The sequence below is a fragment of the Rattus norvegicus genome, chromosome 7 (assembly GCF_021556685.1).
Source record: "Rattus norvegicus strain SHRSP/BbbUtx chromosome 7, alternate assembly SHRSP_T2T, whole genome shotgun sequence".
In the NCBI taxonomy this organism is placed as follows: Eukaryota; Metazoa; Chordata; class Mammalia; order Rodentia; family Muridae; genus Rattus; species Rattus norvegicus.
This window is the reverse complement of record NC_141540.1, coordinates 39888940-39916743: the sequence shown is the minus strand read 5'-3', so window position 1 is coordinate 39916743 and position 27804 is coordinate 39888940. Positions and strand designations below refer to the sequence as shown.

The 27804-nt window shown below is 46.3% G+C and overlaps 1 protein-coding gene and 1 long non-coding RNA gene across 3 annotated transcripts; both read left to right on the top strand.

The window, feature by feature from the left end:
• The first annotated feature begins 4503 nt into the window (after positions 1–4503).
• On the top strand, positions 4504–7941 carry LOC148004631 (uncharacterized). The gene is made up of 3 exons (XR_015625269.1): positions 4504–4543; positions 7097–7215; positions 7734–7941. It is a non-coding gene; the product is annotated as an uncharacterized LOC148004631 (long non-coding RNA).
• A 1361-nt stretch (positions 7942–9302) lies between these two features.
• Nudt4 (nudix hydrolase 4) lies at positions 9303–25990 on the top strand. 2 transcript variants are annotated; one of them, NM_053598.3, is given in 5 exon segments: positions 9303–9796; positions 21266–21376; positions 21805–21849; positions 23183–23267; positions 23506–25990. In NM_053598.3, coding segments are annotated over 5 exon segments (540 nt in total). In that variant the 5' UTR covers positions 9303–9700; the 3' UTR covers positions 23709–25990.
• Positions 25991–27804: the final 1814 nt, after the last annotated feature.

Genomic DNA, 27804 nt, shown 5'->3' with positions numbered 1-27804 from the left:
GACTGGTGGTTCTGGCTTCTATGAGAGAGCAGGCTGAGTGAGCCATCATGAGCAAGTCGTGAAGCAGCACCCCTCCATCGTTCCTCCATGGCCTCTATATCAGCTCCTGCTTCCCCTTTCCTGCCCTGTTTGAGTTCCGGTCCTGACTTTCTTCAATGACACAGTACAATGTGGAAGTGTAAGCTGAGTAAACTCCCCACCAAGTTGCTTTTGGTCACGGTGTGATGTCACAGCACTAGTAACCCTAAGATGGCTGCAGATAGGGCCCGGTTGGTGCTTGCCTCGCACGCACCACAGAAACCACTCCTGAAGACACACATCTGTAATCAGCACTCGGGAGGTCGAGGCAGGAAGATGAAAAGCTCAGAGCCATCCTCGACTACATAGCAAAGTGAGGCCAGCCTGGGCCACATGAGATTGTCTCAGAAATAAAGAATAACATTTAAAAAAAATGCCCCTGTGTACTGATGTTTTCCTTTTCTTTCTTTCCATTTGTCCCTTCTTCTGACCCATCTGTCAAACTGGAATCTTGAAGACTCTTAAAGAACATACGGTTCGGACTAGAGAGATGGCTCAGGGGTTAAGAGCACTGGTTGCTCTTCCAGAGGTCCCAAGTTCAATTCCCAGCAACCACATGGTGGCTCACAACCATCTGTAATGGGATCTGATGCCCTCTTCTGGTGTGTCTGAGGACAGTGACAGTCTCATATATGTGAAATAAATAAATCTTTAAAAAAAAAAAAAAACCCATACGGTTCGGGGCTGGGGATTTAGCTCAGTGGTAGAGCACTTGCCTAGCAAGCGCAAGGCCCTGGGTTCGGTCCCCAGCTCCAAAAAAAAAGAAAAAAGAAAAAAAAAAGAACATACGGATCCACACTCTATTAGAGTTTAGTGTATTACTGATTTTTTTTAAAATTTAGTTTTAAAGTATGTAATAATTTAAATTAATTCTTCAAAAGTTTCAGACAGGCCTACAAGACATTTGGTCATGCTCACTTCTGTTCCTCTCCGAGTATTCTCAGGTCCCCCACCAACTCCTAGTCCATTCCCCTTCCCATCCCCTAGTCCACTCCCCCTCCCATCCCCTAGTCCACTTCCCCCTCCCATCCCCTAGTCCACTTCCCCTCCCATCCCCTAGTCCACTCCCCCTCCCATCCCCTAGTCCACTTCCCCTCCCATCCCCTAGTCCACTTCCCCTCCCATCCCCTAGTCCACTCCCCCTCCCATCCCCTAGTCCACTTCCCCCTCCCATCCCCTAGTCCACTCCCCCTCCCGCCCCCTAGTCCACTCCCCCTCCCATCCCCTAGTCCACTTCCCCTCCCATCCCCTAGTCCACTTCCCCCTCCCATCCCCTAGTCCACTCCCCCTCCCATCCCCTAGTCCACTCCCCCTCCCATCCCCTAGTCCACTTCCCCCTCCCATCCCCTAGTCCACTCCCCCTCCCGCCCCCTAGTCCACTCCCCCTCCCATCCCCTAGTCCACTTCCCCTCCCATCCCCTAGTCCACTTCCCCCTCCCATCCCCTAGTCCACTCCCCCTCCTGCCCCCTAGTCCACTCCCCCTCCCATCCCCTAGTCCACTTCCCCTCCCATCCCCTAGTCCACTTCCCCTCCCATCCCCTAGTCCACTTCCCCCTCCCATCCCCTAGTCCACTCCCCCTCCCGCCCCCTAGTCCACTCCCCCTCCCATCCCCTAGTCCACTCCCCCTCCCATCCCCTAGTCCACTTCCCCCTCCCATCCCCTAGTCCACTTCCCCCTCCCATCCCCTAGTCCACTTTCCCCTCCCATCCCCTAGTCCACTCCCCCTCCCATCCCCTAGTCCACTCCCCCTCCCATCCCATAGTCCACTTCCCCCTCCCATCCCATAGTCCACTCCCCCTCCCAACTCCTAGTCTACCCCAGGATACACACACACACATACCATTCATGTCCTCTTTTTTATTTTTAGATAATATATTTACAGAATTTCCCCTTTCCTCCCTCCAAACCCTCTCATACATCCCTCCTTGTTCTCTTCCAAATGCATGGCCTCTTTTTCATTAATTGATATTATATGTATATATGTATATGCATATATATTCCTACAAACAACCTGATCAGTCCATGTAATGTTGCTCATAACTATGTTGTCAGGGCTGACTACTTGGTATCGGGAGCCCAGTTGAGTGCTCTTACCTGTGGAGTAGGTAATATTTCTCCTCTCTCAGCATTCCTTAGCTACCTGCAGTTCTTTGTGTGTGGTGGGGGCTTCGTGGGCTTTCCCCCACCCACTTTGCCACGTCTATTGTTATTGTCCTTGTTTAATTCATGTTGGGCAGTCATGTTAGCGAGATTTTTATGGGTGTGGCTTCTGACATTACTAGGAAACCCAATCTCACAGCATGATTTTCTTTTTAAAATGGAAAGAGAGCTATACTGAAAGATATTTTTATTAGGAGTGTGTGTGTGTGTGTGTGTGTGTGTGTGTGTGTGTGTGTGTGTACACCAGCATGCCTGTTATTGTTGAAGATCAGTTTTGTCTGCTTCTAACTAACTGAATTCTGACAGTCTAATCCAGAGTTCTGCTGTCATTTAAGTGAGGTTCCTGTTCAAGTAGGTTCTTAATCTCTTTGAAGATTCCCCTTGAAATTATGAAAGCTATGAATTTGCCTCTCCAAATAGACACACACACACACACACACACACACACACACACACACACACACATTTGTATGTAGTTTCAAGAGGATCCTGATCTTTTATAAACCCATCTTGGGGCATCTGGCTGGTGGTAGTTTATAGTATAAAAATCCATGTAAGGACTCCTCCACTGGGGGTAGACAGATGACCTGGTGGTTAAGAGCACTGGATGCTCTATCCAGAGGATAAGGTTCAATTCCCAGCACCCATATGGCTCACAACTATCTGTAACTTCGGTCCTAGTAATCTAATATCCTCTTCTGGTCTCTATGAATACTAGGCATGGACTGTGGTTCACAGACTTACATGCAGGCAAAACACCCATACACATAAAAAGAAGTAATAGTCACAATTTATAAATATATAAGGATGCCAGAACAATATATATCTATATAATCTAGAGCTGATTTTTAGTATGTGTCAACATCAATGTTCCTTTTACCTTTTAAATAGAAAGGAGGAGTTAACTCAGATCTCTAAAGCTACACGAATGCATTCCATCTATTTCAGATCAAATTAGTTTAGCCAGCCTGTTGTTTCTCTCGAGCCTAGGATCTAGACTCATCCTTCTGAATGTTCAAACATTCATTCTAGCAGGGTCAGAGATTAGGTCTGTGGCCATAGGAAATACAAAACACCTTCTCTTTCTCCTTCTCTCTGCTTTTTTTTTTTTTTTTTAATGGCTTGCAACTTAGACATGATGTTGCCTGCCTTTATAACCCCAGCACTTGGAACACAGAAGGCAGAGACAGATGGATCTCTGTGAACTGGAGGCCAGCCTAGCTAGGACGATATAGCAAGACCCTATCTTAAATAAATAAAAACATAAATAAATAAATAAATAAATATTCAAAGTTATGAAAAGGATGTAGTTTGTCCCTATGTACCTATATCTCAGCTTTGATAGTGATCAATAATCTTGCTTATTCTACACTCTTACCACTTTTCCCTGTTCCCAACATCCTAGATTGTTCTGAAGGAACTCAAAACACCGTCCTGCTCTAGTGAATGTACTTAGCTCATATATTGCAAGGATTCTCCCTTTTAAAGACCGACCCCCCAGCACAGCAGTTACTTTGACTCCAGATATCAAGTACAAAATAACTATCCTTCTACAAGGTTTTATTTTAGTTTGTTAGAAAGTAGCTAAAGGGCTGGAGAGGTGGCTCATTGGTTAAGAGCACTGACTGCTCTTCCAGAGGACCCTGGTTCAATCCCCAGCCTCCCAGTATATGGGGGAATCTGACACCCCCATACAGACATACATGCAGACGAAACACCAATGCAAATAAATAGATAAATAAATAAATAGTAGATTAAAACGAGTTTCATGCATTGTAAATACTTAGCATGTCTCTTTGTTGTTATGGCCTTTATCTTGAAAAGTGAATTGTTATGTAGCAAATAAACAAGCTTCTGAGGGCGGGGTCAGAGCCAGAAGCTGTCCCAAAGTCTCTGAGATCAGCAAGTCATGTCTTTGCAGGGAGATAACTCCTTGGCGTGTGCCTTTCCCTGGCTGATAAGGATGGGAGAATCTTACTTCCCGGCCCACGTTTTCATCAGCTGGAGGACTGCTTGTAAACAGGAGGTTTGCAAACAAGGGCCCGGTGGGGAAGGAGAAGAGAGAAAATGGAAATTCGGTTGCAGATATGAAACTCCAGTATTATTCTCATAAGCGGGCGGTTTACAGACAGTGACGCTACAGAGGTCTGTCTCTGAAGTTTAAATAGTAGTTGGGTCAATAAGGAGTCCTTTAAAGAACTTTCATCTTCGTGTTTAACCCTTGCTCACATGTGTTTTTGTTATATTTTGTTTCCTTGTTTGCAGTGGCAAGGGTTGAACCTGAAGTCTTAATTATAAACTAGGTAAGTATTTTACCATAGAAGTATGTGAGGTTTATGTCCAGACCACCTCTTTCTTTTCTCTCTCTCTCTTTCTCTGTCTCTGTCTTTCTCTGTCTCTGTCTCTGTCTCTGTCTCTCTCTTTCTTAGTTTAAGATATTACTACGTTGCTCAGGCTGACCTGGAATTTATGGTCCTCTTGCTTCATCCTCCAGAGCGGGTGGGTCTCAAGCAGTGATTCTCAACTTTTCTAATGCTGGGACCCTGACCCAAATTATTTCTGTTGCTACTCCATAATTGTAATTTTGATCTGGTAAGGGACCCTTGGGAGGGGTCCTGCAGCCCCTCCTTGGGTTGCGACCCACAGCTTGAGAACCACTGGTTTAAAGACTTACGCCTTTAGTCACCAGCGTGTCTGAATAATGAAACAAAACACAACAAAAAAGAAAAACTCGAGAGTAAATTGAATTGTAATCCGGATTCACACTTCCATGTCCCGCCTCAAGAGAGTCCTCCCTCCTGATCCCCACCCAGCTCCATTTCACTTTAAACACTAAAGAAACTCTGTGTTAGAAAGTAGCCACACACTAACTAATGGTTATTATGTACTGTCAGCAGGACTTGCTCGCAGCAGCGAGGCAGGCATTGCAAAGAGTCTGGCAGTCTATGAAATGGGAATAAAAAACAGCTGAGTGTGGTAGAATAGGCCTGTATTTCCAGAACGCCCGAGGCTGAGACAGGACGTAGTGGTCGAGTCGGCCTTGGGACAGGATGAGTTTGAGGCTAGCTTGGGACTTACTCTGATGGAGCAAACCAAAACAAAACGGATAGAACAAAAGCCCCAACAGCTGTCCCGTGGTGCTGCAACTGGGATGGTCAAATGAGATCAGGCAACCAAGTCAGCACAGGAGAAAGAAGAACTTCCAGCATCAGTAGAAGGTCCTGCAAAGAACCATTTCAGGATCACAGTTTCACCCAGAGAAAGAACTCAGTTGAAAGTAACACTGGGATCTAGGACAAGGCAGACACCCTTCCGTACCCAGGGGTCATACTCTGAAGAGTCTCTGCTACCTGGTTAAAAAATGGGGGGCGGGGGGCACATGGGAGGTGGGCGGGCAAAGACCCTATAAAGCCCATGTTAAACAGGGTTCAGAAAAATTGGGAATAAAGGTACAAAATGGCACTGTGGGTGCTAAATTCCAAGTAACACAATACTGTGTGGTCAATGAACTAAACAGACATTAATCTGAAACTAGACTCCGGTCCCCAAGAGAACTGACCGGTATTGCTCAGTCTTTACTGGTTCTGCAGAGGAAAAACAGCCTGTCTATCTCAACCGTGATCTGAGCGGATAGGATCTAAGCTTTGAACAGTGCCTAAGCTCATTTCAGATGCATAATACTCGTTAAACAACACTAAACTGGGAGATTTGAGCTCCCTGATTCCCAAGAATTGACAAGGGCACATGAAGGCCTGGCTTTGTGGCTGGTCTTTATCCTTGTCTTAGTCAGACCAGCTTCCTCTTCTGTTGGGCCTGTCTCAAATAATTACAAGTGAATTGATAATTACGTATGGGAAAGGAGTAGGTGATTTAGACTATTAAGAGTCTTCAGTTTAGCTGAGTGTGGTGGCCCATGTCTTTAATCCCAGTACTTGGCAGGCAGAGGCAGGTGGAGTTCTGTGAGTTCAAGGCCAGCCTGGTCTACGAATGCGGTCCAGGACAGACAGGACGCTGTTCCACAGAGAAACTTTGTCTCAATAAACAACAACAACAAAGTTGTCAGTTTAAATAATTTATTACAATATTTAAGCCCCTTCCATCCCATGTTAAACTCCAAGTCTTCTGCAATACTCTTCTAAACTTTGAGTAGGGGAAGAGGGAGGGACTTGGAGAGCTCTCTGATAAGAATCTCCCCCCTCGCAGTGCATTAAAACCCAAAATACAGGCCTGTAATCCCAGGGAGACTGAGCCAGAAGCCTGAGAGTTCAAGGTCAGCCTGAGCCACAGGAAAGACTCCTTCTTAAAGCAACGATTCTAATCCTTGTTGAGCTGGGTAGTGGTGGTTTGTAAGCACTCTGGAGGCAGAGGCAGGCTGATCTCATGTCTGAGTCTGAGGTCAACCAGGGTCTACAGAGAGAATTCCAGGATAGCCAGGGCTACACACAGAAACCCTATTTTGAGAGACAACAAAAAGTGTTTTGTCCTTTAATGTGTTCCTTTAAATTCTTTGGAACTTCAAAGCGCTTTCAGACTTACAACCTTGTGCAAGAATGTAGCAAATTAGTCTACCCATTTGAGAGATGAGAACCTTTGGGGGCTCAGACACCCAAACATGTAATCGTTAGTACTTGTAGGAGCTGAAGCCAGGACTTTTTTTCCACCAAGTTTAGTGCCTGGAAGCTAAAAGAAGGTGTCTCCTGCTCACATTCGCCAAGTCTCTGCTGGACTTTTTCCCTTTAGCAATTTGGTTCCAAACATCTTTTCCCTTATTCTAGCCCTTCATCTTCTGTAACCAATAAACGAGAAAGGGGATGGAGAGATGGCTCAGTGGTTAAAAGCACCTGCTACTCTTCCAGGTGACCCAGTTTCAGATCCTAGCAGTCACAGAGTGGCTGACAACCATCCTCAGCTCGTTTCAGGGAGATCTGATGTCCTCTTCTGTCCTCCAAGGACACCACGCACACATACGGTGCAGGTATGTACGCAAACATGTAAGCAAAAATTCATACACATAAATGAGATGAACAAATTACCATTCGGTTCTGCCATCCTATTTATTAAGCGCCCACTTCGAGAAGCCAGATCACTGAAGAATTTGAGGAGGGGGAAATTGAATCTTCTTCATCCATCTGAAAGGATTACCTTAAAGCCAGGCACGTGGAAACATGCCTATAACACAGCACTTCAAAGATAGGATCAGGAATTCTAGGCCAGCCTGGGCTACAGGAGACCCTATCTCAAAACAAAACATGATTAAAAAAAAAAAAAACACTTTATCAACAGGACTCAAATTATCTAAAAACAGCACTTGTGTATCAGTCCTACTGGAATTCCTGGGTAAATGTATGTTTGTAAACCCTGGACTTCAAGTGGCTTCAGTAAGAACAGCTTGGAAAGTGTCTCTGTACAGACTTGATTTCTAATTGTGGTGAAGCTTCATTCCTTAAACCGCCTATTCAACATTAACTCATTCTCCAAACTTGCCTCTTCTAGGCTCTGGGGTAAAACAAGCACGACAGTTTCAAATCAAAGGAGTGACGTAGCTCACCAAGGCAGCCCTGCTCTCAGTGAAGCCTCACAGGGCTTGCGGTATAAGCTTCCGGTTCCCTCTACAGCCGCATTGCCGTGTTTCATTGCTAAGAGCTCTGCACCCTCCCTCTCTGCCTCCCTGACCTTTGCATAAACTCCAGTTCTGGGCTCCTGAGAGTTCAGCTCTTTGTCTTCTCGGCTCCTCCCCTTGCTGCCTTAGCTTCCTACGAAGCTTACTTCTTTCTCCTCTGGTCAAAGATCTCTGGAACCCACTACTCCCACATCAGTTTAATGGGTCATCCTGTGATTGGTCACTATTTCTCTGTTCTTAGGTTCTTATTCTGAGGGCAGGGTCTGACCGGTTTTGTAAGATGCCTGGCACATCGGAGGCCTTCCAGGAATGAAAAACAAACGGATGTGGCTGTCTAAACAGTTTTGTGGGAAGCGGAGCTCCAGTGGGTTGGTTAGGAGTTGGGGTTTTGAAATAGGGTCTCATGTAGACCTGTGTAGTCTCACCAATTCCAAATACATTGGGGAATGACCTTGAATTCCTAATCCTTCTGGTTTTGCCTCTCAAGTGCTGGAGTTACATACCTGGGATTCCACACCTGATTTGGATTAGGAGTTTTCTTGAATTCCAGTGATGTCAGGTCTCCTACCTTCTATCTTGGCCCTCAATGGCACTGAAACATGGGGAGTTGTTCCAAGTGCCTAAGACTGTAAGCTTCCAGACAACAAAAATACCATTGATTTACTGCTGTGGCCTTACTTAGAATGAGATATACACAGAATAACAGCCATAACCCGTGTGCCTGAATGCACTCTGGAGGGTGAACCGAGATGGGGAGGGGGGATGCTACAAACACAGACAATTGTCTATAGTACATTTCAAAGCTTGAGCTGACTTTTTTTTTTTTTCTTTTTTTTCGGAGCTGGGGACCGAACCCAGGGCCTTGAGCTCGCTAGGCAAGCGCTCTACCGCTGAGCTAAATCCCCAACCCTTGAGCTGACTCTTGAAGAGCACATAAAGGCACCCTCATCGAAGGAGGGAATAGGGGAAGAGGAGAAGGAAGGGGAGAGGAGAGAGAGAACTCAATGAACTTAACCATCCTAGCCTTCGCTAGCGGCGCTAACCGCGAAGCTTCCGTAGTCATGCAATGGCTCCGGGAACCCTGGCTCCAGGCCCCATACTGGGGGCCCGTCCCTAAAGGGAACTCTATCGAACAACTAAAACGGAGGGCCAGGAAGTCTCGGATCGCTTCCCTTCTGTGGCCTTGTACAAAGCACGCCCCAACCCCCTCCAAGGCGACTCGGCTCGAGCACTGGCCGGAGGGCAGGGCAGAGCTGCTAGAGCCCTAGACTTAGGTCTCAAGCCCCGCCCCCGAGCGGGCCGAAGCCGCACCCCTAGCTCCCCACCCCACCCCCTCCCGGCAACGGTCCTGGCACGCAGGCGTAATGGCGCGCGCAAAAGAGCGCGCGCACGCGCGCGCGCGCGGGAGCCCAGCTTAAATGCGGGCGAAGGGGGCGGCGCGCATCCTTGGCGTCTCTGCCCGGTTTGCGCCGCCGCTTCCAACTGTCTCCGCGTGGCACGAGCCACGAGCCGCGCTCTTCCCCCGGCGGCGGCGGTGGCGGCGGCGGCGGCGGGTGCAAGCAAAGAGTGGCTGCAAGCGGCTGCGGGCTCCATGGAGAGCGGCGGGCGCCCGAGCAGAGGCGGCGCTACCACCGCTGCGCCCGGACTGCAGTGACCCGCGTTCCGCCCCGCGTCCCGGCGGCCGCCCGGCCTCGCCGTCCGTGTCCGCGCCGCCGCCGCCTCCCGTCCCACCGGCTCCGGAGCACCGCGACTTCGTTCGGTCCGACTCCCCGGCGGGGTGGCGGCGGCCGGGTCCCCACGGTGGCGGCCGGAGCAGCGGCTGCAGGAGCCCGGCTCTAGGATGAAGTTCAAGCCCAACCAGACGCGGACATACGACCGCGAGGGCTTCAAGAAGCGGGCGGCCTGCCTGTGCTTCCGCAGCGAGCAGGAGGACGAGGTAAGCGCGGGGACAAAGGCTGGCGGCCGGGCTCCATCCCGCAGCCCCCTGCATCCCCCCGGTCTGCGGGTCACCGGCAACCCTCACGCCCGGAGCTGGAGACCGGTCGCTGGGCTCGCCCATTAGATCGCAGGCTGTTGGTTTAATTACGTTAGATACCTCTTTTTTGGCAAAGCGGCCTCCGCTTTTAAAGTTTCTCTGACGACCGAAAGATGGCCAGCGAGAGATGGAATGAGGCCAAAAAGGACAAGATAGGCCAGAAACCGGGGCAAAGTCGCTCTTTTCGGCCCGGCGATCTCTCGCTCTTCTGGTTTCTCAAGACTGTTCTGCGATGTGACTTGACATCTGGGAAGGAGCGGCGTGTAATTTTACCCTCCCCACCGCATTGGTTTGATAGGGGCCTTTGGAGTATTCTCTGGGAGGGCCTATTATGTTTAATTTCAGTTATATTCGGTTTTTAAATGATTGATTTTTTTTAAATCTTGCTCTGGATAGTTAAGTCACTTGGTAGCTGGGGGAAATCTTGTAACGCTGCCACACCTAAAATGAACTGATAGAGGAAAAAGTTGTCGTTCTGAGTTCTGCTTCTATACCCGTGCCCAGAAGAGCACAAGATGTAAAGCCGGAGATGGGAATTTAATGGCTTCCTTATTGCAAGGCCCAGTAGTTAGCTATGACAGCATACACTCAGTGGTTGTTAACAAAAAAAAACCGCGTGCTAGAAAGTTATGATCTTTAAACCGCTCTTGCATTATATTTATTTTTTTTTTAAGAAACAAACAGTTCAGGTTGTTTTGAAACCTTTTAAGTGTTAAACCCGAATCCTGAAGGAACTTCCAGAGAAAGAAAGGTCTTTGAAGCGGTTCTACTTAGAAGAGAACGAAATATAAGGGCTTTTTTAAAAGTGCACAAAGGGAGAAAAGCCAGTAAGCCTTAAATTCAGTCTCTCGAGGGAGGGGTCGGGGGACTCTTTGAAGGAGGCACCGTTCTAGGGCCAGACAAACTAAACATAAAAGCGCGTAGTAGCGAATAGTGACCAAGGATCCTGTCTGACCTGTTCACCGCTCTGTCGGATTTTTACATCGTTGAGCGTTTACAATGAGTTAGGTGCAGCCAGGGGAGGGTTATATTTAATCCTTTTAGCACTTGGGGTAGTACTGGTCAGCCCTGTTTTCTAGGTGAGACGACAGCTTTGAGCAGAAGTACTTTTGTCCAGGATGATAGAATTAGGAAGCCGTCCTTGTAGGGATCTAGTTCCTACTACAGAAAGCTGGCCTCTTGGTAAAGGGGCTCTGCTCAGCAGTCAGATGCCCTGTATTTTGTGAGGCTAAATTTAAAGGCCTTTGTAAGTTACCTTTGGAATTGTGCCATAACATACAGTTGGAAATTCAGGCCCCGTTTTTAGTGTGTGTGGGTATTTGGGGGTGTGGTGGGGGGGGGCTGTATCTCTGTGTCCCTAGGGGAAGCTATGGAGATAGGAGAAATCAAAAGCAGTCTTGATGAGAGCTTCCTAGATGGCCTTAAGAAGGTAGGTAGGTTTGTGTGTGCTTGGAAATTGTTTCTGCTGGGAGTGGTGCTAAAGGAGGTGGCTTTGGTAGAGCTTCCTGTGATCATTGAAGCCCTAGGTTAAATCCTGGGCTCTCTCCCTCTCTCCTGCCCTCCAGGAAGTTGCTGTAAGATAATTGCTACAGCCTGCTTTCAAAGTGAGACTAGTACTTTTAAATACAGTGAGATGAGCAAGACTGGGAGTGTTAGAGAAATCATTATATAAAGCTCTGGCTCTTGGAGCCTGTAGGCTGGGGAGCCCAGTGAATCAACTTGTTAGGGGATATGTTCAGAGGGAAGACTCTGGAATTCTCTTGAGCGCACAGCCAACTTTCAGCATCTGGTTTGGCTCTTGAGAAATTTTACTTCTGTGGTTTCGTACAGCTGAGGCTCTTTATTCTGTGCTAATTACGGATAAACTTAGCAAAACAGTAAGATGTCTAGGAAAGCTACAGATGTCCTTCCCGATGAGATTAAACTACTAGCCTTCCAAGGATAGACACGAGCCGCTTGTCCCACCTCTCCAGCTAATGGGTAAACAGTGCTTATCTGTTGGCTTAAGGAGTTGTAGGTCCTGGTTAGAACATTTAAATGTATGCTTCAAGGACGAGAGTAACTTCAAATAAAGAGTTAATTACTGTCTGATCCTAAAAGGCTACAGAGAGCTCCCATTGGCTCACCTGCGTGCTGGGATTATAGGCGAGAGCCTTGATGCCCACCTAGAACGGGCTTTTCTAATAGTAGCGGTTCATACTTGTGCACGCCTTAAATGCCAGCTTGTGGGAGGCAAGAGGGGGTCTGGGTTCAAGGCCGGCCTGGTCTACAGAGTGACAGGGCATGTGAATTGGGGTGCAGAAGTAACTTGTCCCAAGGTCACAGAGCAAGCAGGACTTGTTTGCATGAAGTCTTTTGTTTCTAAGTCTTCAGTGTATCTCTAGTTGTGCCTTCAGCTTCCAGACAAACCCGAGGTGTCTGGAGAGTAGCTGGTACACTCCTTCCATGGGGACAGATGATGTTGGCATGGCGATTCCATTGAATATGTTTGCATATGTATTTGAGTAGTGGATAGTTCGAGCTGGTAAGGAACATATACTGTAGCGGACGGGAAGATGAAACAGGAGGAAATAACAGAGGCCCAGAGTGCTTTCTTTTGTGTGCCTTGGTTCTGGAGCCCACTGTGTGTCTGATGGAATTGGAGCATCCCAAGTAGAGGAGGATGACTTGGGGCTCTGGTCAGCAAGGGCAACTAAGAACCTTGGGTAGAGAATGTAGCTCAGTGGTGGAAATGCTTGCCTACCTACCACACACAAAGCCTCCAGCAGAAAACAGCACCTCATATGTAACACCAGGCAAGACAGGAAGTACATTTCAATTTTAGATTTTTGAGGGGGATTTGAGAGCAAAATGGGACATAGAAGCAACTCCATCCTGTGTTGAATCCAGGCAAGGGGAAGGCATAGGCAAATCAGTCTGCAAGGACACCAGTCCTGTCTGGGCCAGTGGCTCTAATTGTGGGGCCTCCCTCCCAGCTAGTCTGCTGTAGAGATTGATGTCTTAGGAGAATCCAAGTCCAGCAAAATCAAACAGTAAAAGTAAGGCATGGTGAAATGAAGGCCCCTCGAGATGTAAAACTAAGACCAGGGCGGAGGAAGAGGTGTCAGTCCTAATCCAGAATCCTAGTGCAATAAAACCGCCCCTGCTGGTCTTCACTGGTAGGGTCAGTTGTCATTTACCCCCTGGCAGTCTCCCAGTCCACAGGTATTGGCATATTTGACCAAGATATTTGAGTCACTGAAAAGGTAGGCTGTTCAATGGAGACTACTTCGTCAACATTTCTTTCCTATGTGCTCCTTGGTGGCTGGACAATGGAAGTCAACTTCTGTGTGGTAGGCAAGCAAGCACTCTTAGCGCTGAGCAGTGCCCCTCCCCCAGGTACACTTTTTAGAAACATTGTATCTGTGACTGGCTCCCCCAGACCTGAAAGAGGACCTTAGGCCAGCAAACCAGGGAGCTGCTTCTGGGGTGTTTGTCCTAGGGTGATTTCAGGATAATTCTACAGCCCGGTGGGCTGTTCTTTCCTTTGGAGTTAGCCAAACTTACCTTGAAGACTGAATGTCTACTTGCCTTTCTTTGGCTGTGGTTGCTTCTTCTGCCGGGAAGAGTTCTCTATAGTTCTGCTTCGTTGCTTCAGTGATGCTATCCGCTTATCAATTAGAATGTTTGCACACCCGGTAGGTCCCATTTATCTGCTTTGGGGGTGCTAAGCAATAGTTCTTTTTGATAGGTTTCTCTGGGGGAGTCTACAGTGTTTATGGAGGGAGTTTGGGGGTCAGCTGTCCAGTTTCTGAAGGAACTGTTGCTTGCTGTTGTGACTGGGTAGATAAATGGCTTCATTCCCTCGTCCCTCACCTCCCCCCACACACACCCAAAAATAAATGGTGTTGACATGATTTTAGATTCTACACGTGCAAAGGATATTCCTAGTCTGTTTTGCCCACCAACAAAGAAAGATATAATGAAACCAGGTGAACTCACACCTGGCGAGCACAGTCCCTGGGCAAGCGAGCACTAGTGTCCCAAGGTTCGCATGGGAACAGTGACACTTGCTCCCCACATTCAAATTCTTACTTGCATGCACGTATGTGGATGGGAGGGGATGCTATGGAGGTCAGAGGACAGTTTGTAGAATTCTCTTCTTTCCCTCTACCATGTGGGTCCATGGGATTGAACTGGTACTCAGGCTTGTCAGCAAACGACCTTACCAGCTGAGCCATCTTGCCGACCCAAGATCAGATTTTCTTTTGTCTGTTGACAGTATCTTCCCTGTGTCCTTTGCTACAGTGCTGGGATTGCACTCTGGAGCCACCAGGTCTGGCATCAGTCTCTTTTAAAGGTGGGGGATATAGCTCAGTAGAACTTACCTAGCATGTGTAAGACCCAGCACTGGAAAGAGAGTGATTTGTGAAAGACTCTTCGTAATGAAAGAAGAAAGGTAAAAGGCGGGTTCTGAGTGGTTCGTATTTGAAGAGTATACTTCATTATATTTTTCCTGGCTTAACTTCTGTTATGCATGAGGGTTCGTGCTTTTTGTCTCTGCACTCCCGAGGCCAAGGCAAAGGGTCATAAGTTCAAGGCCAGCTTGGTCTTCTTAAGACTCCAGGCTAGTTTGGTCTAGACCTTATCTCAGACAATGTGGCTCCCTGGTGGGGCACTCACTTCAGTTGAAAGACACTGCACTGCAGGTTGAATTCCTACAATTGCCACAGCCCCCACTGGGGCTTGAGCTCAGGCTTGTGGGTATGAGGCAGGAATTACACTGAATTCAGGGTCACATTGCCTTTATTTTTGATTCAAGATCTCACTGAGGACTAGAGAGATGGCTCAGGTTATCAGAGAGAGCACTAGATACTTTTCTAGAGGTTCGGAGTTCAATTCCACGGTGGCTCAAAACCATCTATGTGATCTGGTGCCCTCTTCTGGCCACCATGCATACATTACATGCAGGCAGGACATTGTACATAATAAATCTTAAAAACAGCAAATCCAAAAAGACAAAAAAAAAAAACAAAAAAAAAACAACCCACTAAATTGCTCACGGTGGCCTTGTACTAACTCAGCCTTGACTTGTGACCTTCTGCTTCCCTCCAGAATAGCTGGGATTGTAGCCTGGGTCACCACTCCCCTTTTCTTGGCTTGAACTCTTAACTGGAAAAAGATAAGTGAATCTTTTATAAATATACCTTATTTTGAGTTAGGGAAAACAGCACTCAGGCTTTACCAAAATAATTTGTCTGTTCCCGTTGCCCGGGGAGGTTAGAAGGTTTGGCATTGTAAATAGTCGTGAGGCACCAAGTGGGCACTGGGATGTGAACCCTGTCCTCTGGAAAAGCAGTCAGCACTCTTAACCACTGAGCCATCTCTCCAGCCCCCTGCACCTTTTTTTGTTTTGTTTTGTTTTGTTTTGTTTTTGTTTTTTTCTATACATGGCTTCATGCAGTCCAAACTGACTTCAAAGTCTTACTCCTACCTCTACTCTCAAGTGCGGGGATCTCAAGTTTGTGTCACACAGGCCTCCTGCTCATTCCTCACCCTTCCCTTCCCTCTCAGATGTGATGGATATTCAGGATGAGTAGACAGTACTTAGTAATACTTTAACTAGTCTTCTCTTTACCTAGGGAAGCTGGTAGTTTGATGCCATAGTTCTCGTACCCATAAGTATTACATGCTTATTAAGTTGATCCTTCTTGGAAAAGTAACCTTGAAGTTACTGGTTTGGTCAGAGTTAATCTTTTTTAGAATATCAAGAGACTCTGGGTAAGTAACTGGATTAGGCTAAGTTACTTGCCCAAAATTTATGTATGTCCTGTCCAATGTCCTGGCTTAAAGCCATGAAGTACTAACCCAGTGTATGATTTTCTTCTCACCTCCAAGAATACTTTGAGGATAACCAGGTTACACCTTTCCCCTCCTGAAGTCTGGATCTCTGTAGTGTGGTCTGTGGCACTTGGAATGAGCACCTGAAATATGACAGGAGTTGAGGTGTACTGGATTTTGAATTTGTTTCTTAAATAGCTGTATCCACTACATGCGTCTCTGGTGCACCATAAACCAGAAAAGGTCAGAAAGTCACAGGGTTCCTTCGGCACAGTGGAAGTGGCAGGTGAAGGGAGTAGAGTTGTGGGGTGAGAAGCCTTTAGAGAAATGTGCTAGATCGCAAACCTGCCTCACAAAGGTGTGGACACTGACAAATCTTGTCAAGGCTTGGAGCTGGGCACTGTGGAACATACAGCTCTTGAGGCAGAGGCAGGAGGGTCCGGGGTTCAAGGCCATCCTTAACAATATAATGGGTTTGAGGCCAGCCAGTTCTACAGGAGACCCCGTCACAGCTGAAGGGGATGCAGAGTGTGTCTGTGGGGGTGGGGATGAATATGAATGAGAACACTCAGCAACCTAGATTCCTGACACTGGTTTTATTTTTTAGGGCTCAATGAATACCAGTGGTTTTGAGACTTTATTAAATAAGTGGCTGGCCATCTGTGTGCGCTGTCCTGACCCATTAGGAAGGTCCGCACAAGGAAGTCCGCACAGAATTATGGGGTAAAAGTAATACCAGGTCACCTCTTAACTCTGACCAGAGCCGGAGGCTAGTAACTGAGAAACTGAGAGTCAGAGCCAGGGTCAGCCTCACTGCAGGGCAAACGGGGTGTGTGTGTTTAAAAGCCTGCAGGTCATTGGTCAGGTCATGCCTTACTGAAGTGGGATTTGCAGCCTTGCTTTCTTTGAGGTAGAATTTGAACATAAAGACTCTTGCCCTACAGGATTCTGGATTGATTATTTAAATTTTACCCAACTTTTCAATACTGTATTGCACATCAGTGTGTGGCCTATTTTTAGTCTTTTTTTTTTTTTTGGTTCTTTTTTTTTTTTTTTTTTTTTTTTTTTTCGGAGCTGGGGACCAAACCCAGGGCCTTGCGCTTCCTAGGCAAACGCTCTACCACTGAGCTAAATCCCCAACCCCCTATTTTTAGTCTTTACAGTTTTTAAATATGTATTTTCTGCCATCTTGTCCTCATGTCAGAGTTAGAAAGCCAGCTGTATAGCAGTATTTGGCAGTGAGCAGGCAGGAGAGCATGGAGCTCACAGCAGCTGTCAGGGCCTGCCGAGTCCAGCCGCTCACCTTAGGCCTGCAGGGTAAGTGGTTCCCTTAGCACCCAGCCACTCACTGTACTCAATGTGTGTCAAGTTCAGGCTCATGTCTTCCATCACTGCCAGCTCTGACCAAGACCTGCTTCTTCACTTCTAATTAGGAATGAACTTAGGCCCTGTTTGCAGATAGTAAGCGTTAAATTTAAAGCTCTTATTTGGCCAGGATGCTATTGCCCTCAAAGCAGCCACAAGTGCTTCAGCTAATGCCTTGCCAACCATTATGTTGTGTCAGTGTTTCCTGGGTTGCCATGCTTAAAGGAATCGTGTAGGCAGCACAGCAGTGTTGTGTTAGACCTGCATGGCAAGAACAGCAGATTAGAGGAACTGTTGAAACACTATGGTCAACTGAAGCTTTGAATTTGGAGAAAGTTGACTCCTTAGCGCCTGCATGAAAAGCCTGGCGTAGTGACACAATGCTCTGAGTGGTGCGGGCGGCAGATCCAGGAGCTGGTTGGTCAACCTAGCCGAAATGGTGAGCACCAGGAAGACACAGACATCCATCTCCCTCTGCACCCTCATGCATGCAGACATACAAACACATTGTCTTTGTCAAAAAGATAGTATCCACATTGGGGATCAGTCTCCCCCCACCTCCTTGAGGGGAGGGGAGATAAGAGTAAAGCTTACTTCTAGAGTTCGTGCCTGCTGTGCTGCTAAGTTTATTGTCACCTATAAACTTCCCTGAGAAGAGGGAACTTTGGTTGAGCTCAGATTGGTCTGAGGCTATGTCAGTGAGAGATTGTCTGAGATTGACTGAGAAAAGTGGGAGGGCAGGCTCAGCCCACTGTGGGTGGCACCATCCCTAGGCAAGTAGGTCTGGGTTATGTAAGCTAGGTGAGCATAAGCCAGTGAGTAAAAGTGCTCCATGAGTTCTTCCTCAGCGTCTGCCCTGACTGCTTTCAGTAATGGATTATGACTTGGAGGTATAAACCGAACGAATAAACCCTTTGCTCCCTCCTCCAAGTTTTTGAGAGTTTTATCACAGCAACAGGAAGCCAGTTAGGCATGTTCAAGTCCTTGGGTTTGATCCACCACCGAATAAACTGTGTGTGTGTTCACAGTCCACAGGAAGACCTACTGAAATGTACTTGAAGGGAGGAAGGAAGGCAGCACGCTGCAGTAATTCTACAGCATTTTTGTTCAGGATGAGTAAGGCCTGTTACCTTCTTGAGGATTTGGTTGTTTGAACCTTTTTAATACTTGAATAAATGCATTTCAGTCTTTCATTTGTTCAATGATTGTAATGTTTATTACCTCAGTGCTAGTAAGTAAACTGTTGAAGACTTGGATCCTTGTTTAGGGTGAGAATAGGGTTTTTTTTTTTTTGTTTTTTTTTTTTTTTTTTTGGTCCTTTTTTTCGGAGCTGGGGACCGAACCCAGGGCCTTGCGCTTGCTAGGCAAGCGCTCTACCACTGAGCTAAATCCCCAACCCCGAGAATAGGGTTTTTGTTGTTGTTTGGTTGGTTTGGTTTTTAATCCTTTGGGCTTATGCTCTTCTTGGTCAGTGTGTAAGTCTCTCCTATAAAAGGACAGGTGACTTTGCAGCTCTTCTGGTCTGTTTTCACCCTGCTGTCACAACAGCATAAAAAGCACCAGAAAAAATGCAAAGTGAGTAATGGTGACTACTTCCTAGTTAATGAGCACTGAAATCTGAATAGTACATGATATAAAATATAAAGCCACGCGGTATCTCCTATAGAAGCTCTAGCTTGGGTACAACCACTAGAAATCAGTCTGGAGTGCCTCAGAAGATGGGACACAGCACTCCCTGAGGATCCAGCTCTACCTCTCCTGGGCATATACCCAAAAGATGCTCCAACATACAACAAGGACACGTGCTCCACTGTGTTCATAGCAGCCTTATTTATTATAGCCAGGTGCCCTTCAGCAGAGGAATCGATACAGAAAATGTGGTATATTTATTTATTTACACAATGGAGTACTCTGCTATCAAAACAATGACTTCATGAAATTCATAGGCAAATGGATGCAACTAGAAAATATCAGTCCTTCTTAGAAGGGGGAACAAAAATGCTCATGGGAGGAAATACAGGGACAAAGAGTGGAGCAGAGACTAAAGGAAAGGCCATCCAGAGACTGGCATCCACCCCATATACACACAGCCACCACAACCAGACAATATTGCTGATGCCAAGAAGTGCATGCTGACAGGTGCCTGATATAGCTGTCTCCTGAGAGGCTCTGCCAGAGCATGACAAATAACAGGTGGACGCTCATAGGCAACCATTGAACTGAGAATGGGGTCCCCATTGGAGGAGTTAGAAAGGACTGAAGGAGCTGAAGGGGTTTGCAACCCCATAAGAACAACAATACCAACCAACCAGAGCTCCCAGGGACTAAATCACCATCCGAAGAGCACACATGGACAGACCCATGGCTCCGGCTGCATATGTAGCAGAGGATGGCCTTGTTGGGCACCAATGGGAGGAGAAGCCCTTGGTCCTGCCAAGGCTGGACCTCCCCAGTGCAGAGGAATTGTCAGCGCCAGCACCGACACAGTACCGAGAATCGGGCGAAAGCCTATGGGATGAAAGAAACACACATACACACACACAGGTTATCGTGTCAAGCCAGGAGAGGGAGGGAGAGAGAGAGAGAGAGAGAGAGAGAGAGAGAGAGAGAGAGAGAGAGAGAGAGAGAGAGAGAGAGAGGAGCGGAAGGAAGAGTGAGAGTGAGGAAGAAGAGTGAGTCTCCTGTAGCTTTATTCACCACTTATATACCCAAGTCTCCAGGTAGAAAATATCTGGGAAGCACAGTGGGAAACCCTGGCTCATGACTACCTGGCTCCTGACTTCGGTAACAAAGACCAACTACAAGACCTGAATTAATTAGGGAGAAATCCCAGAAGACCAGCCTAAATCTCAAGGATAAAGGCTGAGGAAGTAAAAGGCAGAAGTAAATTGACCACCACCCAGGTGTGGTCCAGGTGTGTCAGTTCCACATGCATCAGCCGGGCTCAGGCCATGCAGTTACAAAGCAGCCAGGCCCAAATCTAATATGGCACTACAAGGAATGTCAGGGGGGGAGGCAGGAAGGGGTGGGTGGATGGGATAGGGGGTTCATGGAGGGGAAACCAGGAAAGTGGATAACGTTTGAGATAAATTTTTTAAGAATCCAGTAAAAAAGATGAACATACAAATATGGTAATCAGTAGTCCTTAAAGTTGTTATAAATTTGTATATTTGTAAATATGAAACACCTTGAAATGTTTATAATTTTTCACAATTTATACACATACTAATTAAAATTAACTTAATTTAAAATTACACTTTGAAATAAATTAAAATAAATTAAAAGAACCCCTAGCTTTCAAGAGCCCGAGGAGTACATTCGAAAGAATGAAGCTTTCTCCTTTTTGCTTGGACTCTAAAGCTAGTGGGCTGTATGCACATAGTGGGTTGCCCTTGCTGAGCTAACGGCTGGCCATAGACTGGATCACCCACTGGTTGTGGAGTATGTGGGTGCCTCACACTCAGCCCAGCTAGTGTGTCCATGCATTTCCCCACTCCTGTCTCCAGGACTTGTCTTCTCTTAGATCATGGGGGAATAGAATAGGGTGGCCTGCCTGTGGCCATGTGTCCTTCATTGTAAGAGAAAAGATTCTATAGCTCGAGTTACTGATATGTAGGTCTGGGAAGCGACCTGGTGGGTAGAGTACCCCGGCATCCATGTGAGTGCTGTGTGTGCCGGCGCACACCTTTGACTGACTCCAGCCTGGGGATGGGGGAAATAGACAGGCTGATCCCGGGTGCATGGTGGGAGCGCCAGGTTCTGTGAGATGAGAGTGACACTCCCATCGGGTCTCCATAGTCATGCATGGGGATGCATGCACATGTACCACCCCCCAAAGTAACTGAGGTGATGACCAACCACAACCTCAGTGCATCCACTTGGGGTTAATACATTTGCCTAGGAACTGGGAAGCTGCACTCCTTAAATCCTGGTAGCTTAAATGATCCCAAAGGGGCCAGAGTCCCGGGCCAGCCTCGTCTACACTCTGAGTTCCAGGTTAGCCAAAGCTACACTGTGAGAACCTGTGTCACTGATCCCCACCCCAGTACAATTGAGTCTGCAGAGGCAGGATGGTTTAGTGATGTGACTCTGTATCTTGGGCCCTTAATAATTTCCGTGAGATTTCAGGTTGGTCCGGAGTCCAGTAGACAGTATCACAGCACGGGGCTATCACGGGTCTTGCAGGTGCTGTTGGTGAGCAGCAGTCGGTACCCAGACCAATGGATCGTGCCGGGAGGAGGGGTGGAGCCGGAGGAGGAGCCTGGCGGTGCTGCTGCAAGGGAAGTGTATGAAGAGGTGAGAGGAGACTGTCTTGGGGTTTTACAGGACGGGCTTCTGGTGCTTTGCCAGGTAATCGGCAGCTGATAGTGCTGTCATCTGCTGCAGTGGTTAGAAGGATATTGTTTAGATTACATTTTGCTTAAGAAGTTTGTTTTTTGTATGTGGTAACAGCTAAAATGATGTTAATGCAGTTTCACTGTTATCAGACATTGCTTGATTAGTGATGAAAAATGTATAACATTACCTGAGAGCTCTATCAGTACTGTATGGAACAGAGACATTTTATTTTATCAGCCTTGCGAATGGAAGTCTAATGAACCCAGGCAGTCAGCAGGATTGTGTGTGAATTAAGCCACTATTCTGTACATAGGTGGTGAATAAACAAAGCTTATAAAGGTTATTATGGAAGACAAGTATTTCACTTACCAACTCTTTTTTAACAGGCTGGAGTCAAAGGAAAATTAGGCAGACTCCTGGGAATATTTGAGGTGAGTTACAAAATAGCCCTCACTTACTGATCTAGAATTCACAATTCTTTCCTAACAGCTGCCCGAACCAGGTTCCTCTAAAACTACCAGTAGGCAGGTCAGTGGCGAGGACTGGGGAGGTTGCCTCAAGTTTGCATGCTTGGATGGTTACCGGTGTCTGACCGTGGGGTGGGACTGACCGAAAGACTCTCCTGGAATTCAGTGGGACCTGGGCACAGGCAGCGGCTTCAGCAGTCCTAAGATCTAGGGGTGATTGTGGGTTCTGTCCAGTTCAGGATGTAACACTGGACAACATAAGAATGGCTTTAAGGGGGTTGGGGATTTAGCTCAGTGGTAGAGCACTTGCCTAGAAAGCGCAAGGCCCCGGGTTCAGTCCCCAGCTCCGAGAAAAAGGGAAAAAAATGGCTTTAAGGACCAGAAGACAGAAAACTCAGGTACAAGGAATAGATGCTAAAATAAAAACCTCGTCTGTGTTGCCTCATCCTAAATGAAGGCAGGATGGAATCCTCAGAAAGGGACGATGGGAGTGAAGTCAGTGCATCCACCTCTAGTCAGTGTGGTACCCCAGAGATAAGGGGACTCCCTTATCAACGATCAAGAGTTAGCTCAGTCTTTGTGACAGAACCTTAGAGGTGAAGCCTTTAGGAATTAAACTGTGTATTACTTGGAATTGATAATTAATTCACCAGTTCTTGGCTGGAGAAATGGCTAAGAGTGCTAGTTTTTTCCAGAGTACCTGAGTTCAATTCCCACTCACATTGTGGTTCACACAACCGTAATTCCAGTTCCAGGAGATCTGACCTTCACTCAGGCACACGAAGTAAAATTTAAAAATACAGTTCTTCAGCTAGCACTCAAAGCCTCTGTGGCACTGGTTTACACAGTTGCACAGCACCATCTTCTGGCTGAACTGAGAAATACAAGTTTTTCTATGATAACATGGATACCATTACACTTGTCAATATGGCCTGAGTATCATAGCATAGTGACATTTTTAGCAATTTTCCCATGGGCATTGCTGGTCCTCTGTTTCTGATTTTGATACTTCACTGTAATGCAAGCTGCCTTACCCTCCCAAGTGTTGGGGTTCCTGGGGTACACCACCATACCCGCAAGTGTCTGTCTTGAGATAGGGTCTTAATTCTGACCTCAACTGGCTAGGAGAACAACCCAAAACCTAACTCAGTTCAGTGCTGAGCCATCTTGCCAATGCCAATTTTGAGATACAGACACACACACCCTTGTGTCTACACTGTCACACAGGCACAGCATGCTGTGCTGGTCGCTGTGCCAGAGCTGTGAATTAAAATGCTTTTCTTTTCTATTGAAGCAGAATCAAGACCGGAAGCACAGAACATATGTTTATGTTCTGACAGTCACTGAAATATTGGAAGACTGGGAAGACTCTGTTAACATAGGTGAGCCCCTGTTCTTTACCCAGTCACTCCGACGTTTGTAACTGCATCTCCACTGATATTGTGGTTACTCCTTTGAGGGGGGAAGGTGAACATGTATGTTACTTTGCAATTGTCTTGTTTTGCCCTGCCTATTAAGTGATTTAGGAAGTAGAAAACTCATTCATTGGGGGGGGGGGGTTAATTAGTAGGATATGCCTTTTAAACCGACCATACAGTAACTGTTGCTGTCCTGTCCTAGGGAGGAAGAGAGAGTGGTTCAAAGTGGAAGACGCAATCAAGGTTCTTCAGTGTCACAAGCCTGTCCACGCAGAGTACCTGGAAAGGCTGAAGCTGGGGTGTTCTCCGACCAACGGGAATTCCACGGTCCCTTCCCTCCCAGATAACAATGCCTTGTTTGTGACTGCCGCACCACCCTCTGGGGTGCCATCCAGTATAAGATAGAGAGCTGGGGCCCCTCCCCCACCGTGTCATGGCACATGTCAGAGGGAGAGAGGCTTTTTTACTTCTAACACATCTGACTGCTGCTGGCAGACTCTAGATTTGCCATGCAGGGGTTTCAAATAATTTGCATGTATTTCAGATGCTTTCAACTCTTTTAAAATAAATAACAAAATAGCAAAAATACTTTAAGATGCCAAAGCCATGTGGATTTTTTTTAAAGCCTTAATTGTAAGTCTACCCCATTACTTTGGTTCTCATTTTTATAACCTTTCTTAAAATTTCACTTTTGAACACTCAACATTCTATGGTTTATTTTGACAGATCAACTGGTTGTTGGGTATGTTTTTGCCCTAATATTTTTTTCTTACAGTATCAAATAGTCACCAAATCTTTGGGAATTAATGAAAAATATTCTTGGTATTTAAAAAAATATATATATGTGCCCCAAAACTTGTTTAAGAGAGTCGCATTCTCTCCACTTGTAAGCTGCAGGTTTGCGCTGATTTGTATGGACGGGCCAGTTGCCTTTGACCAAGCACTCAAGTTTACTCTATCCGAGAATTTGTACACAGCAAGAATTATGTCAGTGCACAGGCACTGCCTCCCCTCTGACACGGTGATTCCATATGAATCACTCCATTTTTAGGGAAAACTGTCAGGAACTTGCCTGTGGCACCGCACAGCTCATTCTGAAACTGTTCAGAGAAGTCTGTTCAGCACGCTCTGCGGCTGCTTCCTCCCTGCTCCTTCCGACACAGACTGTGTTAGGGGCCACATTGCTCCCATGGCCAGTGCTCTTCATATTTTCAGTCTAGCAACAACACTGTTGACCAGTGGATTAGACTCTAACCTTAGATACAGCAGTCACTGACTGGCATCCAAGGTTAGATCACACTAAACAAAATGGCTGTCCTAGGCCTAAGACACTGTCTTGAGTGTCAGTAAGCAGCTTGTCAGATGAGTGTGAGGGAACTAGAACTATGTTACCTTGTCTTTGTGCTCTCTCAAAACGGGCCACCCCATGGAAAAGTACCTACATTTCCTTCAGGAAGTCATGGAGGAAGTGAAGGGGGAGGGGGGAGAGGAAAAGATCTTTCGCAGTACAGTTAGGACATCTGTAACCTGTTAACCTTTAAATTGTAATGTTGCTGCTGCCAATGTCCTTACCTGTAAGGAAGGAAAATGAGATCTCGTGCCACAAATGCAGCAGAACTAAAAACATTAGGTTACAAAGCAGAAAAACCCAACCAGTAGTGTTCATTCTAAATTATGTAGCGTAAACAAATGTGATCGTCCAGACCTTTTCTATTTTTCTTTGTACAGAGGTCATGTACTCTGGGTGTGTTTTAAAAGAAACATTTTAAAGAAACCCACAGATTGACATTTTCTATCTTTTCGTTTTCTCACGATTCTCTGCAATTTTTCCATGTACTAAACACAACAGAAACTGGACTGTTTTGTATAGAATACTGCTTCCAGCTAAAACCATCACAAGTGCCCGGGAGTTTATGTGGACATGATAGATACTCTGGGCGGTAATAATGCATGAACCTGTTTTATAAACTCTTGAACTGTGTATTGCCATGTAAAATATGTACAGTATTAATGTCAACCATCTCTTTAAAAGTTAGCCTATGAACATTGTTGTATAATTTCTTTGGTCAGAAACATTTGGACTAAGTCATGTCACCTGGGTCAGGATTTTCTTCAATGCCGTGTAGCAAAACTGTCTTTAGTCTATGCAAATAGCGAGTCACTGAGTGTGACAGAATGCAACTTCACTGTTAAACTTCACCTGAGGGTTCCTCATTCTGGAATCCAGACTGCAAGATTATAAAGGAAAAGACCTAAGGCAATTCAGTTCTTTTTGCAAATCAATTGAATCCACGAGAGATGTCTACCAGCGAGATGTCTACCAGCCCAGCCGCCTGCAGCCTGCAGCCTGCTGTGTGTGCTTATTTGTGCGCTGAATAAAATGGGGCAGCTAAATTCTCCAGTTCCATATGCCTCCGAAGTTCAAAGAAAAGAAAGCAAAGTAACATGTTAGACTTGACTTGTGTGGCGGCGTAAAGAAATGGCATCTTCCCACTAAGAACGAACCATCCAGTTCTTTTGTCAGTCACACTATGAAACAGGGAAGGTGAAGGGAAGAAATGGTTATGTGTGCACGAATCGCTTTGCATGGTCTCATGAGATGGCTGCATTCGAACTGTTTTAAGAATTGTAAGGATCTTGACTTTTTTACATTTGGAAACATCAAATAAAAACAAACATAATCTGTGTGTGTGTTTTCAAAGCTAATCTTTTAAGGTACATGCTCTACACCAGGGGGCTTAAGTGCTCGCTCCACTTTGAAATGATATATATGACTTGGTTCTAGCACCCACTAAGAGACTCAAAACATTCTATATGTTCTGGCCTCTGAACATCACATGGATTGGTGAGTTAAAAGGATCTATCTTTGCCAATGAAGTTTCAAAATATGTAAATAAAAAAGCATCCTCTCAAAAGCATACTTGAGAATTCGAGGTTTCAGAGCGACTAAAAGCAGCAGTTAGGGCTGGGCAGAGTACCAGCACATGCCTTTAATCCCAGCTTTGGAGCAGCGCCCCTCTGCTAATCACAAGTTCAAGGCCAGCCTGGTCTAGGTAGAGTTCCAGCATAGCCAAGACTCCAGGAGGCCCCCCCAGCACTGACTTTAGGTGGTTTGTGAGACCTGTAAACCCAGCTTGATGAGAAACTGACGGCACTCACATGCACAAGGTAAGCATCAGGTCAGAGTTCTATTCCACAGGAAGGCAGAGACAGGCTGAGGCCCTCCTTGGAGCTCGGGAACCAGGCAGTCTAGTCTGATAAGGCCTAGGCTAGTGACTTTCACTCCTCTTAGCAAGTCAGGAGACAGGAATGGTGGCAATTCAATCTTCAAAGCAGTTGATCTCAGTTCAAGGACAGCCAGGACTACAGAGAAACCAACTCGAAGAACCAGAATTTCCAGTCATGCTGGATGAAATACCCAGCTGCTAAGAATGTCTGTTTACGCCTACTTAGCCAGCTTCCTTGACAACAAGCAGAAATCAAGCTATTTAACTTGATTCTGCTCAACCCTTACTAACAACACAAAACGTGTAGAGGGAAAGACTGACTAACCCTAATACCAGCCTTAGTGATAATGGAAATCAGTGTAGAGGTGGTGAGCCCAGTGCAGGAAAGACAAAAATCACATCCGATTGGTAACGTCTTTATTGTTTATACTTCGAAATACATTCAACATGTTTTCCTTTTACTTAAAATATAAACCCTGATAGAGCTCCTTAAAAGGCAGCATGCTTCATAGCTAAATGAAATTTTGCTCCCAGAATACATTCCAATGAAGTATTACATAAGTCTTAGTGGGTTAGGTACCCAATTTCTCATTTTGTAATCTGTATGTGGATAGCTTCCCTATGTTGTAGCCTTAAAACTTCGCTTCTGAAGTAATAAAAAACTGATGTAGTTATTAGATTAGCCAAGAGAACAATACCTAAACCATCAGAGAAACAAAGCCACCCTACTGTCCCCATGGCATCACTGAGGTCTACTTGGCTGACTGGGAATACTTAGAACAGCAGATGTTCTCCCCGCCCCCTGGAGAAGTGCTGAGGAAGCATTCCTGTGGTTTTAATCTATCCATTTACACTGGACTTTATCTTACAAGTACATTCCCGGTCTAGTGTGGGTATTCAGTATTATACAGAATGCTTCAGATCCGAGAGAACCAAAGATAACTAATCTCACAGTAGAAGTGAATCACAGCAAAATAGACAAAACAGAACAAAAAATTCAAACCACAAAGCCCAAATGTACATCCTAGAGCTTCAGAACTGACTTCAAGATGCCAATTTGAGAGAAGTTGGTTTTCTGCTCTCTGAGCTCTGCATGAGCAGATTTCTGGAGGTTGGAGGCATTTGTCTGACTTGAGTCCAGAAGATGAGCTGCAACTATTGTGTTGTGCCCCACCCCTATGCTGTCCCTGCAAAGGAAAGGCCGGAACTACTCATTCACATCTACATTCCCAACCAGGAGCAGGCAAATGTTACAATGCCTTTGCTAAGTGAAT